Source organism: Protopterus annectens, chromosome 8.part0, assembly GCF_019279795.1.
Source record: "Protopterus annectens isolate FY-2018-M chromosome 8.part0, PAN1.0, whole genome shotgun sequence".
Lineage (NCBI taxonomy): Eukaryota > Metazoa > Chordata > Ceratodontiformes > Protopteridae > Protopterus > Protopterus annectens.
The window spans coordinates 1,777,057,572-1,777,072,549 of NC_056741.1; the positions used below are offsets into that span (position 1 = coordinate 1,777,057,572).

Below are 14,978 nucleotides of genomic sequence, written 5' to 3' on the forward strand. Positions count from 1 at the left end.
TATGTCCAGGATGGGATATATTCCGGACACATATCCGAATGTACTGGACAACACGTACCCACAGTCAATGCTATGGATAATACTGTTCCTTTCAGCCTACATGCTGCCTTATTGTTGTAGCAGTTTATATGCTCCTTCTGTTTCGTTTACATGCTTATTCTATTTTCTGTCACATTTGGTATGTGAAATATGGACATACCTATTGTATGTGACTATTACATGCATTGTGGGAGATAATTCGGTCATATGGTCGCTAGATATTTACATTTATCGTGTTTTTTGTTATGGACACATCTGCCCAGCTGTGTACCCTCCCTCACAATATGGGTCAGCTGGTGACCCTGACCATTGGGCTATACATACCTATTGGTGGCGCGCTAACATATGATGCATTTCACTTCCACTTGGTATAACTATCTACACTGCGTTGGACTACAGGCACACTGTTTTCAATGTCATTTGTTCGCGGGATAGGGACCCGTTATTCCCTACCATGCATTTGTGTTTGCTTCTTCATTTTGTGTTTGCAGGAACTGTCTTGCATGCTTTGCATACGTTTCAGTATCCACGGACACTGACAGATATGATTACTATTGCTTGCAAATTGTTATATGCAAGCATTTTAGGTTGCACGTTGACAGCTGACATTTCCACGCCTCCATGTGGCACTTCAACAAGCCCTATGCACTCGCGCTCCTTTCCTATGCACGTGGCTGTGGTGGCAGCGCGCCTTCATTAATATGCATTTGGCGCTACTGCACCATCTTCATGCCGCACGGTCGGCGCAAGCCTAACGCCGGCCTTGCGCCAAGCTTCTTGAATCCAGGGTAGGTGATACATCCAAATCTGCACAGTCAGCTGTAGTGTGTATATCAGGAAATATTTGTGTAAGTCTGCATATTCTATGTCACTGTATACATATGGAAATATATGCAAGTTCTGAAGATTCTGGATCACTGTACACATTAGAAAACATGGATGTAAAATTGCACATCCTGTATACTCTAGACACACATTTATGGAATTCTGCATATTGTGGATCACTGTATAGATTATGAAATGTCTGTAAATATACACATTCTAGATCACTATATGCTTTATAAAACATTTACATAAGGTCTGCATACTACAGATCACTGAATACATTTAGGAAATGTATGTAAATCTGAACATTCTGTGTTACTGTGTATGTTAGATAATGTATGTAAGTCTACACATTCTGGATCAATGTGTATGTTAGCAAATGTATGTAAGTCGGCACATTCTGGACCACTGTATAGTTAGAAAATGTATGTAAGTCTGCATGTTCTTGATCACTGTACATGTTAGTAAATGTATGTAAGTCTACACATTCTGGACCACTGTATAGTTAGAAAATGTATGTAAGTCTGCATGTTCTTGATCACTGTACATGTTAGTAAATGTATGTAAGTCTACACATTCTGGACCACTGTATAGTTAGAAAATGTATGTAAGTCTGCATGTTCTTGATCACTGTACATGTTAGTAAATGTATGTAAGTCTACACATTCTGGACCACTGTATAGTTAGAAAATGTATGTAAGTCTAGATGTTCTTGATCACTGTACATGTTAGTAAATGTATGTAAGTCTACACATTCTGGACCACTGTATAGTTAGAAAATGTATGTAAGTCTGCATGTTCTTGATCACTGTACATGTTAGTAAATGTATGTAAGTCTACACATTCTGGACCACTGTATAGTTAGAAAATGTATGTAAGTCTGCATGTTCTTGATCACTGTATATGTTGGGCAACATATGTAAATTTGTACAGTCTGCTTTAGTGTATATGTTAGGAAATGGTTGCATAAATTTGTGCATTCTGGATCACTGAATTATTGGGAAATGTATACAGATTCTGCATATTCTGGATCATCATCATCATCATCCTCAGCCCCCTTTTTCCCATTTTCTACATGAGGTCGGGGCATCATGTTAACTGTTGCCATCTCTCTTGATTCAGTGCCACACTCCTGCCTTCTTCAACACTTATGCCTGACTGTGACAGATCTTCTTTCACACAATCCATCCACCTCTTTGCTGGACATCCTTGTTTCTTTTTACCTTCTTCCTATCTGTCCCAATTCTTCATCACCAGATTGTCTTCTGCTTTTCTGCATATGTGTCTGAACCACTGTAATCTGTTCTTTTTGATATTTTCTGCAATTGAAGCTACTTTAGCTTCTGCTCTTATGTCCTCATTTCTTCATCTGTCCCACAGTGTGCATCCTACCGCCCTTCTCAGGCACTTCATTTCCATCACCTCTAACTTCTTCACCTGTTCTGCCTTTACTGTCCATGTTTCTGTACCATACAGTAGTGCTGGCCACACCACTGTCTTATACACCTTACTCTTCAGCTTCTTTGGCATTCTTCTGTCATCGACTATATTATGCCAGTTGGCTGCAGCCCCTCTGATTCTAGCTTTGACCTCTTCATTTAGACTTCCCTTCTCCTCAACTACCCCTCCCAGATACTTGAAGTTATTTACCTGTTCCACTATCTTCTCTTCTATCTCAAGTCTCAGCTTCTTCCAATTTCCCCAAGTTGCTGCCATTACCACAATCTTATCTGTGCTTAATTTAATCCCACATGCCTTCAGTTTTGCATTCAATTCCCCTATCCCTTGCTGAGGTTCTTGCCAAGAGTCTGCCTGTAATGCCACATCATCTGCATACAGTAACTTTGTTGATCTGTCCCCTCCAACCTGTTTGCTAATGCAGTCCATCACCAGTATGAATAGCAGTGAGCTTAGAGCTGAACTCTGGGGCACACCCACTCCTACTGGGATCCCCTCTGTGAGGCTGAACACTGTTGATACTTGAGTCAATGGGTCCTTGTACATAGCCTGCACTAATTCTACCAATGTTTCTGGGACTTCAAACCACTGCAATACTGCCCAGATTAGATTTCTTGGGACCTTTTATTATTCTTTCTCCAAGAATTTTGTAGATTTGTAATTGCATTTACTGTTTAGGGCTACACTCTCAAGTGTGTCAGCCTTTTCTGTTTTTATTTACTGTATTATTATATTGTTTACCCTGTTTTAACCAACAAAAAAAAAAAAAATACTATCTTGTTTGCTCATTTCCCACCTTTCCTAGTTAGTATAGTCCAGATCCCAGGCTTTGCTGGTTTCAGGACTTTATTTTCTGTGTTCAGAGATATCCAGACCTTGCTGTGGTAGAAGGAAGTCCTACTGCTTACCAGTGGGAGTGGTGAGAATTGTACTGCCTATCTAACACTAGAGAAGTTGTTTCCAGCACTGAAATTGTAATTTTATTAGTCATTTTGGGCTGATTTCTATCCCTTTTAACTTTCTGGCTTAAAAAAATGTGTGTTTGTATGTTTTTCACATTGTGCAGAACCATGGGGCTACGGTTAAACTATTTCAGGTGCCATAAAGTGTGTTCTTCAAATTTTCCCTTAGAACTAGCTGGTTTCTCAGTAGTAGCATTAAAATCTGAACCCCTGTTGTAGAGCACTTGCTCTAGAACCTGCTGGAAAGCACTAGGAAGCCTTAAACTGATACAAGCACTCAACTCTCCTTGTTAATAAGGAGAAATTAATCGTAGGCACTAAACAGCCTATAATTGCAAAGTACCTTGCAAAAGTAAGGGAAAACAGCTCTTGTACTTAACAAAAAAAGCGCCTAAACAGGCATGTCCAAGGGTGAGCTTCTGGTGATTTCTCCTGTCCACCTGTTGAATCTGGGCATACTGGGGAAATGCAGCAACTGCCTCGTGTACACAGACAACCCTATCCTCCTACCACCCAACACTACAACCTGCGAGAGATGCACTTACATAGCCAAACTGGAAGCAAAGCTCTCTCCAGCCAAGATTGTGCTAGACAGTCAAGAGAAGGTTAACACCTGCACTACACCTCAAGCAACACATAGCCCTTTAAAACTGACACCATCAACACGCACACATAGCAACACTAAACCCACATATGCAGAGGCCCTTAACATTAACCTGCCCAAGCAATAAGGACCTCCGAAGCTGAAACGCAAACAAACACCAGTCACAACCGAAGTGACACATAGCTCACAACACCAGTGTGCCACCCAACAACAGCCCCTAAGGCAAAAAAAGTACCCAACACTTTAGTCATAATTGACTCTATAGTCAGGCACACTGATGTCCCACTCACCAGGCTAAACAAGGATAAAATTACAGTCAGCTGCCTGTCGTGAGCCAGGACCAGCCACATAACGCATGCACTCAAGTCACTCCACAACAAGTACAAATACGACTCTGTCATTGTCCATGTTGGAGTGAATGACTTGATATGTACCTCGCTGGTCTACAAGAAAAGAGACATGAAAGAGCTCTCGGATCATGTGGCCCAGGCAGGTATGGTCCTAGCCCTGAGTAGCATCCTGCCTTCACTCAGAATGATACCACAGTATAAGGACAAAATGACTGACTTCAACAACTGGCTAAGCTTCTGGTGTAATTCAAAGGGGATCCAGTATCTGTTTGCCTGGGAAGACATAATCAACAAACCATGATGCTTTGCCAGAGATGGTCTGCACTTGTCACCGCTGGGATTCAGGTTACTGGCTAAAGCTCTTGCCACCCCTATAGTGCCTTTTTTAGGCAAGGTTCAAAGGAGAAAACCACCACCATAACAGAAACAAGCATGCAAAATCTGAAAGTAATGCTACACAATGCTAGAAGTCTAAACCTCAAAATGCACTCTCTCAACTCACTCCTAAAAATGGAGAACATCGATATCTGTGCAGTAACTGAGACCTGGTTCACGGCTCCAGCATCCCTGCAATACCAGGCTACAACTCTTACCACACTTTTCAGCCACCAAACCAAGACCAAAACACTAAAGATGGAGGAGTGTCCATATTCACCAAGGATATTCACACCTCCAGGCTAGTTGCCCAACACAATGCATCTGAAATTCTCGAGGTGCAACTAACACTAGGTAAGACTGCAATCAAAAGTGTAGCTTGCTACAGATCCCCCACCATGCCCCAAGATTCTCTCTACACCTTTCTAAACATACTGGAAAATATTAAGATACAACCAAATACCCTAATACTTGGTGATTTCAACTACCCTGCCAGTAACTGGGAAAACTACTCGGGTACCAACACCTTTTCCCAAGAGTTCTTGGAATTTATAAATTCAAATGCCCAGGATCAACTAATCCATTGTCCCACCAGGGGCTCCAATATCCTAGACCTGGTCATTACCAACATGGGAGATAGATGCTCCACACCAGTGGTCACCCCCTCATTGTTCAAGTCTGACCATAAGCTAATCACCCTTGACATCCACATCCCGTCCCCACCCCCAGTAAGAAAACCTCTGTAAAAAACTTCTCCAAAGCTAACTTCATGCTACTTAAGTCAGAAGTGACAAACTTCATGACACCTATGCAGACAGGAGCTGAAAGTTTGACTGCTGAATCCTACACTAAGACACTGTATGAGCACATCTGCTCCTGCATGAATCGTGCCATCCCAAATATAACCAAGACACTCTCCTCCAAAAAAAGGAATCTAATCTGGTGGTCCCCGGCCATAAACAAACTATACAACAGAAGGAAGAAACTGTTGCAGAAAAGAGGAAAATCCCAGGATGCAAAAAAACTCCCTTACCAGCCTCAGTAAGAAGCTGAGATCCCTCATAAAATCCTACAAAGCTAGTTACGAAAATAAAATTGCTAAAGATTCCAAAGACAACTGCAAAGCATTCTATAGTTATGTCAAGAATCTAAATGGCAATGCTCAGATCTGCTCTGAGCTACAACAGAATGGCAATAAATATACTGATCCCAAGGATATTGCCAGTATCCTGGCAGATCGATTTACTGCCAACTTCACCCCCCTCTCAACCCCTAAAAGGCTCATCTCAATACCAAAGGATTGCCAAATTCTGGTAATCATGGCCACACAGGTAGAAACCACACTCTCCAAAGCTAAGAATACAGCATCCATGGGACCAGATGACATCCCAGGCTGTGTACTACATGAACTGCAAAATGAACTGGCACCTTACCTAAGTGTCATGTTTAATCAAAGCCTCAACTCAGGCTTCGTGCCCACTGAGTGGTGCACAGCTACAGTTATCCCACTCCACCAAGGGAGGTCCACCTTGGATTCTGGGAACTACCGTCCCATCAGTCCAACGAGCCTGATCTGCAAGGGCATGGAATGCATTTTCATGGAACTTATAAACAAAGACATTGGCAACCTTCAAACACTGGACCCCACCCAGTTTGGATTCGTGAAGAGCCGATCTCATCTCCTGAACCTGATTGACTTCTTCAAATCAGTCTCCAGAGCTGTGGATGAGGGTAAGGTGGTCCACACAGCCTGTCTGAACCTTGCCAAGGCCTTTGACACAATCTTCCACTCTGAAATCATAGATAAACTTACTAAGCTGGGCATAAATCCCTACATCACTCGATGGGTTGCCAACTGGCTTACTGACATAACCCAGACTGTAAAAGTAGCCGACTCCAAATCCAGCTCCAGACAGGTGACAAGTGGAGTACCACAGGGTTCAGTCCTGGGACCGCTCTTGTTTGGCATCTACTTCTCTGAAGTACAGGCCAACACTAAGGGACTCTGGCTAACAAAGTTCGCAGATGACTGCAAACTGGGAGCCATTATTGAATCCCCAAATGATGTGGATATTTTACAAAAGGGCTTTACAGAAAAAGATGCTTGGTGCTAGAGTCATGGGCTCAAGCTTAATGCCAAGAAATTTAGAATTATCCCCTTTGGGAAAAAACATGTACCCATGAATTACCACATAGGTGGCAGTACACTAAACACCAAAAATGTGATGACAGACGTAGGGACACAGATGGACAGTGGTCTCACCTTCGATAACCACATCACCACAACAGTCAGGAAATCCTTCTATGTGGCACACCTCATCACTAAGGGCTTTTCATCCAGAAAAAAGGAGGTCATTGTCCCACTGTACTCATCCCTCATTAGACCCATTATAGAGTACAACACCTTGTTTGGTATGTACCTCACAAGACATCTGCAACAGCTGAAAAGGCCACAGAAATACCTCACTAAAAGAATCACAGGCCTAAAGCCGATACCCTATGATGACCATCTAAAAAAACTCCAGCTATACTCTGTCACATATCGTCTACTCTGAGGTGATCTCTGTTTAACATACAAGGCCATGTCAAACCCTGAGCTGTTGGACATGCTCCACTTAAAGAAATCCCAATCCCTCAGAGCCACATGCTCCAGAGATCTAAACCATGTCATCACAATGAACAAAACATGCTGGAGGGATAGGTTCCTGACCCAGAGCCTCCCTATACTCTGTAACAGACTGCCCATGCATGTCAAGCAGAGCACCTCCTTGGCTCTCTTCAAAAGGAACCTCGATATTGGATGGGAGATAGGAAATTCACCTTGGGGATCACATCAGTTACCCTGCTAGACAGGGGTCCAAAGAAGTAAATATTGTGGGAAGAAATATCCAGGGAATTGTTATGGCTAGGCTTGTATAGGCCCTAGGGTCGATAGTCTAGTACCAACCTATGAACTTATGACTAAGAATGCCCAGTTGGACTCTTTCCTCACCTCTAGCTTCTTATCAACTATCTCTCTCACTACAAACATCAGGTCAGTTGTGCTGCATCCTGATCTGAATCTGAACTGCTCTTCTCCCATATTACATTCTACTACTCTGCATATTTGTTTATCATCACCCTCTCCAGAACTTTCATGCAATGTGATTGGTGTTTGATATCTCTGTACTGTCCACGGTTGTAGATGTCCCCTTTGTTCTTGTACACTGGCATAAGTATGCTTATTCTCCAGTCATCTGGTATATGCCTTTCTCTCCACTCTGCTATGAGTACCCTCAGGAGCTATTTCTCCCCTATCTCACCCGACATCTTTATCATATCTTCTGTGATGTCATCTGAGCCTGCTGCTTTCCCTGATTTCATCTTCCTTAGTGCTGTTCTTACTTCTTCTAGGGTGGGCTCCTCTTCTTCTCTCATCATAGGCTGTTTCTGGAGCAGTACAGCTTCTGTGTTTTTTTTTATTCATTCAGAAGCTGCTGGAAATACTCCTTCCATCTGCCTTTGATGTCCTGTGGACTTGTGAGCAGGTTGTTGCTGCCATCCCTTGTAAAGAGTGTCTGACTGTTTTCTTTATATTTCTGCCTTTGCCTTGTAACCTGACATAGTTTCTTTGTACCACATACTGAGTCACTTTCCAGAAGTCAGTAGAGTTCCTCTGATGCCCTATTCTTTGTTGTTGCAACTCCCTTCTTCACTTCTTTGTTAGCCTACCAGTATTCCTTCTTAGCCTGGTAGGTCTTTTCTATCTCCCATTTTTCCTGCACTCCTTGTTTCTTTTGATCACTTCCTGGACTTTTGCATTCCACCACCAGTATTCCTTATGTACCTTATTTCCATACCTGGCTCAGCCACATGTCTGTTCTGTAGTCCTAACACATGCTGTTTTTAGGCACTGCCATTCTTCTTCAACGCCACTTATTTCCTCCCCTTCTTGGGTGCTAGACCCCTGAGAAATTCCTTGAACTGTTGTATTTTTTCTCCAGTCAACTTCCAGGTCTTCAGCCTGGTCTCTGTTGAGCTTAGAGTCTTCTATGACCACTGCTTCCAGCTGATTGTGGCAATGTGCACTGATTGTTTCACTGAGGATGACTTTGCAATCATGGATTCTACTCCAGTGCCTTTTCCTTACTAGGAGAAAGTTTACCTGAGTTGCATGTTGGATACTCTTGTATCTGATCTTGTTGACTGTCACTCATCCTGAACCATGTTTTGACTACTATCAAGCCATTTGGCAGACAGAAGTCTAGAATAGCTTCTCCTTCTTTATTCTTGTTGCCCCACCCATGCAGACCCATTCAGTCCTCATATCCTGTTCTGTCTGTCCAGATATGTGCATTCAAGTCACCCATTATCAACACCAATTCATGCTGTCCTGCTTTATCTAGTAGGTCCTGCAACTGCTGTCCAAATGCACTCTTTTTCTCACTATCACAACACTGTTGTGGGGCATAGGCTGAGATTATGAATACTGCCCTATTATTACACTGGACTCTAATTGCCATGAGTCTATGATTAATTCTGATGATATCCCTCACTGACTTCTGAAGACTCTCTCTCATCACAATTCCCACACCATTTCTAGCCTGTCCCCCTCCTGAGTAGTAAACTCTGGATCCCAAGCTAAATGGCTTTGCTGCACTGCCTTCCCATCTTGTCTCTTGAATACATAGAATGTCCAGCCTCTTCCATATTATCCTGTCAGTGAACCTACATTAATTGTAGCAATTCTCAGTTCATGTTTGGCAGGTTGAATGGTTTTATGCCCAGCTTTCGCTAAACAGAGCTGTCCCAGGTAACCCAGGCAAGGCAACTAGACACTGGCTGGCCAGTAGCTTATTGACTCTGAGCTTCTGGGATTTATGGCAGGCACAAACTGGCCAATAGGGGCACATGCACCCCTCCCACTGTTAGCATGAGTCCCAGGTGTAGGTCAGAGTAGGCCGAGTCCTCAACCCGCTTTTTACCGATAACTACCCATACCCATTTTGGCGACATTAGTCAACATGACCAAATCACCAAGAGCCATATTTTACACCATCGAGTGGCTAGCCTTGCCACACTCACATTCTGAATCACTCACATTAGAAAATGAATATTAATCTGCACATTCTGGGTCATTGCATACATTAGGAAAAGTATGAAATATGCACACTCTAGATAAGTATATATGCAAAGAAATGCTATTTTTTATACAATGAAGCACCAAGAAATAGTGCTTTGTAGTGGTCCTCATTACAGGAAAAAAATTCCTATGGCAGCAAAATAGCTCATAAAATGTGACAATGTTCCATGCTAGATAAGGAACATGGAAGTCATGAAAGAGTCATACATAGTGCAATGAAATCTTATTTTATGTATAATGCAAAAGTTAGACTGTAACACAGACATGTAGTGTCTCTGGATTATGCAGTGCTAGACCTACCCCTATAAATATTGCTCCATTTTAGATCTCATCAGAGGCAATTTGTATAAATTTTCCCACTGGTAATTCTCATGATACAGCACTTGGGGATCAAAAACAGAAGGTCCACTGCATGGCATGAACCTTGTAAAGCAGTATACTTATCTAGCCTATGCAACCCCATAACCTGTGTAAGAAAATGTATTATCTGGAGAGACAGTGTAAGTAGGGCATGGTTGAATGGTATGGCATTACCCACTCCTCACCCGTCCACTTCTCATACTGACTAAAACAACCAGAGTAGTGTGGGAATACATTTGGTTTACACTGTTTATTGCCAATATGTAACCCTGGCCATTCATACTATGCTAGTACTAGGGGCAAGACTTTAAGACTGGAGAGGATATGTGAAAACTACGTGTGCATTTGATTTAAACAACACATTCCATGGGACTGAACAGCAAAATGAGGGTAACAGTATGAAGAAAATAGAATATCTATAAGTCACTGAAATCTTATCAGCTGGGAGAATACTGAAGCAATTAATGTTCCAGAAATGCAAATCCTGAAATAGATTATAATAGTTAATGGCCAAAATGTGAGATCACAGTGATACAAGCCATGTTTCACCCTTTCTAGCAGATTAATCTTTTCACAGAAATTTCTGAGTCATGGAACTGGTATATAAAAATAATGGGGGACTAAATCCCAACACATGGGAGATGCAAGGGGTTTTGACTGCCTACAAAAAAATGTTTGTCTGAGAAAGATAATTTTTTAATGTGTTTGAAATGCTCACATTGTTTGCGAGAAAGGTTTTTCAAGAATTTGTAGTGGATCCAAACTAAACACTTTGAGCATTTAAATCAGCGTGAAAACTACCTATGCCCTTCTACTGGGACGTACACACTCCCCTATACTCCCCTACATGCTCCTTGCAAGGGTTTGACCACTAGGTTGTGTGGTCATGCCTGATCCTCACCTGACTTAATGATCGCTTCAGATATGACATATTCCTGCATAAATCCTGGGACAACAAATCCCATAGGTCAGAAGCCTCTTAGTCTTGTGGAGCATTTCTCCCCGAGCCTCCGCTGAAAACAGGCTCTGTGGAACCTAGTCGGACTTTCCCGGTCAACAAATGATAAATAAAAATAAAATAAAAAAAAAAAAGTCCTTCCCCTTTCATGAGTGTGCCAGAAGAAGTTATGCCTCTCTGTCACCCCACCCAGCTCTTCCAACAGTCACTAAAAAGACTACAGAGTTAACCTCACAGACACAATGTACAGGGTTCGATTCTCAGCTTTGGTCACTTTAACTGCCTGAAACCTGCCCTTGAAGTTAACAATGGTATTATATCGTATAGCTGCAAGACTTGTAGTTCATAATTCATTTTCAAACACATGCAATGGAAGGTACTTAGAACTTTCATAAAACTTTAATACATTTTTACCTTTTTGTCAAAAATGTAAAAACTAGCCTATCCAATGGCACAGAGGGATAAAGATCAGGCCACAGCTCAGGTAACTTAAACTCATTTACTGTCTCAAGACACTTGACAGTGCATGGCTGTCCTGCAGGAGGAGAGAATGTGGAGGTGGCCCATCTTTGAACTCTGGCTAAGGCTAGAGCTCAGTAGGAACACCAGGCTAGTGGAGGTGCAATCAGAAATGATAACCAATACATGGGCCTGGGGTGGGGCACATGCTCAGGCCACTCTTCATTATCACAGCTGGACAAATATGTCAGCACAGTATGGGGAGTGTATTAGGGTTAGCAAGACTCTGGGGGCCCTCAAGATGGACAGCACCACTCCCAGTAGCTAGACCCCCCACCTCCATGGGCAAGAGAAGAAAAACCCATAAAGCAGAGCCCTTAACCTGGAGGAATACATGGGCCAAATGAGCAACGGGAAGAAGGCTTAATGGTCAAGAGGGATGATGGATATAAAAAAATATATGAGCTACATACTAAAGTAGAGATTGGTTGCACTAATCTAGATGAAATGCTTCAAAATTGTTAGACAGCATCCAAATGTCAAACAAGATGTACCAAAGAAAAGGAAGGTATATAGAAAGTATACAAAGTTATCCTTCCATGAAATTAATAATAAGTCATTTTTTTATTTCAGAGCAAAGACAGTGGAACCTTCCTAGATGAAGAAAATTTATTTTTCTTGATGGGGGACCTCATAGCAGGTGGAACTGATACAACTATCAACACCACTCTGTGGGCAGTGCTGCTAATGGCAGCATATCCTGATGTTCAAGGTAAGATTGGCTGAAGAATATACATATACACATAAGTGTGGCAAGTTTACTAGTCAAAAACAGGTGCTCCTGGTGAAATTATGGCTGTTGGCTTCCTGTAGCTACTTTGAGAATTGCTGTTGGCAAACATTTTTACTGTTCTGCTTTCAATGTTCAAATGTTTTTTTCTTTTTTAAAACATTTCTATTAAATCATCACATTTTAATCACTGTCAAGGTTAGCTACATTAACATAACAGAAACAAACCTAATGATAGTTTCCATTATTACTGTCATGCAATACATATATGAGTTTTCTTTTTGATAGATTTCATTTTATTTTTAATCTCACCCAGGTATTCATTAAGGTCTCCAGTGTGGGCTTTGTCTGTGGTGAAAAGGCCCCGTTTCCATGATGTAGTATTATGCAATTCAATGATACATTAGCATCAATGAAGAAATACCTCATTATGGATTAATTTGCATATCTCTGAATCATGTTAACTATCACACACACACACACACACACACACACACACACACACACACACACACACACACACACACACACACACACACACACATACACACACACACACACACACACACACACACACACACACACACACACACACACACACACACACTCACATGCAGCCCCATGCATGCATTCACTCACACACCTCTTAAAACTCCCAAGTACATCTCTCTTCCACAGTAGATGAACATGGCCTTTTGTCTTTGTTCCCTTCTATGACATGCAGAGAGCAGTCGTGCAAATGTACATAGCTGAGATATTCTATGACTCTGTTGGCATGTAAATGACTTCAAGGTGGCAGTTCAGAGAGGGCTAATTACCTTATGCTTCTCCCTCAGACTGCCTTATTTGCATGTAGCACAGCCATGGAGATAACCTGACATGGTGCTGCAGATCTTTGTTGAAAAGATCTCTGTCATGACTCTCTGTGAATAGCGGTACCTCAAAGTAACCTTTATGACTCTAACCCATAGACTTTTTTAACTTTTGTCAAGAATAATATTCAGTCATAATTCATTTCAAAACATGTTGTCTGTTTAGTTAAGTGATCAAAATGTAAAGCTTTTTTGTAGGCAAGACTAATTTACAGTTTAAAAAAATCGAATACTAAAATACGTTAATGATATCTCAAATTCTAATAAAAGTAATGCACTTATCAAACATGTTATGAGCACTGATAGCAATCATTATTTTTCAGTTTTTCTGACTTAGAATATTTAGGTATGAACTTGAGAGATGGTGATTTTATGAATTATTCACAACCAAACAGTAGGAAACGTCCTATATCAAAACTAAGAAAGCATTCCAAAAGACAAGTCAAAGGTATACTAAATAATGGCAAAAAATGTTTTACTTAAACTTACTCTTTATGTTTAATCTTTATTGACTATGTATATTATTTTTTTTATATCTCTTTTGAATTAATAGTGTAACTGGAGATTATCTCCCTGGGCCTCTACTGAAAATGGACATGTATCCAGTTGGACTAGCCTGGTCAACAAATGTACAATAAAAAATAAAATAAAAATAAATAAATAAAACTTTTATTACTAAAAACAAAAAAACAATCAAAACAAAATGTTAAGCACTTTCATCCCCTACACTACTAGGAACATCATCAGAACAATCAATTGCCTAAACATTAAATATTTAAAAAGCCTGAGTGTATCATATGACACACAACTCACTCAGCCACTGAGGGATTTCACTCATACTTAAATATCCTCAGAAAAATCTCAAATGTTCAACTTATATCACATAAGCACTTGCAGTCCTATCTACCATTAGTGTTTATGTGTAAATGTTGGATTTATATCACATCAATACAAAATATCCTATCTACTTGGTAAATGGAAGTAAATGCAAAAATGCCCATTGCCCATGCCCAGTGACTGTACCATATGGAGTACAGAATGTATATTGTAAAATTATGCTAGTTCTAGTGAGCATAGAGGGGATAATGTCCTGATTGTTGTTCAAATGACCTGGAACTCAGTACTGGTCAGACACTAGAGATGCTAGGTAGGAAGGGGGAGGGGATTCACTGGTGCCAGCTTAGTTACACCTAGTCAGACTGCCCTCTCCCCAGCTGCAACTAAACTGGCTGTTGCTAATCATCAGAGTTTTAAAAGAAATTGTAAGAAAGTGTCAAGGAGCAAAAATATTAGCCAACATCAAGGAATGTATTGCAAAACTGAAGATATCTGGCATTCTTGACTGGTATATGCCCTTTGCTTCTCACACAGGCCACACACACGCGCGCGCACACACACACACACACACACACACACACACACACACACACACACACACACACACACACACACACACACACACACACACATTCCCTGTACACACTTACCAGATCCGCAGTAGCAATGTCTTGTCTTCAGCACAGGCACAACATGGTATAGTTTTTATTTTAAAGAGGCCACACAGTGCAGTGCTAGAGACTGGTCATTTTAACTGTGATAAGCTGCAGAAGTCTCTCCCTCTCTCTTTTTGGCTCTTTAGTTTAGCCAATGGGAGGGAATAAATTGGAACTTCCATGTGTCAAAGCCAAACAACAGTGCAGACATTGATTTTGAAAGCAAAATCAGAACCTTTACCAAATGCGGTTGAGAGGTATGTACCCATGTTAACCACTTCTAAGATTTGCCTCACTATTATTTACCTCAA

General features: G+C 41.3%; 1 protein-coding gene across 1 annotated transcript in view; it reads left to right on the top strand.

The window, feature by feature from the left end:
• Positions 1-14,978, top strand: part of LOC122809633 (vitamin D 25-hydroxylase-like) — a 734,566-nt gene that overhangs the window by 604,093 nt on the left and 115,495 nt on the right. Inside the window, exon 6 of the mRNA XM_044081269.1 lies at positions 12,146-12,284. Within this exon, the coding sequence (XP_043937204.1) occupies positions 12,146-12,284 (139 nt within the window). The remainder of the gene's footprint in view (positions 1-12,145; positions 12,285-14,978) is intronic.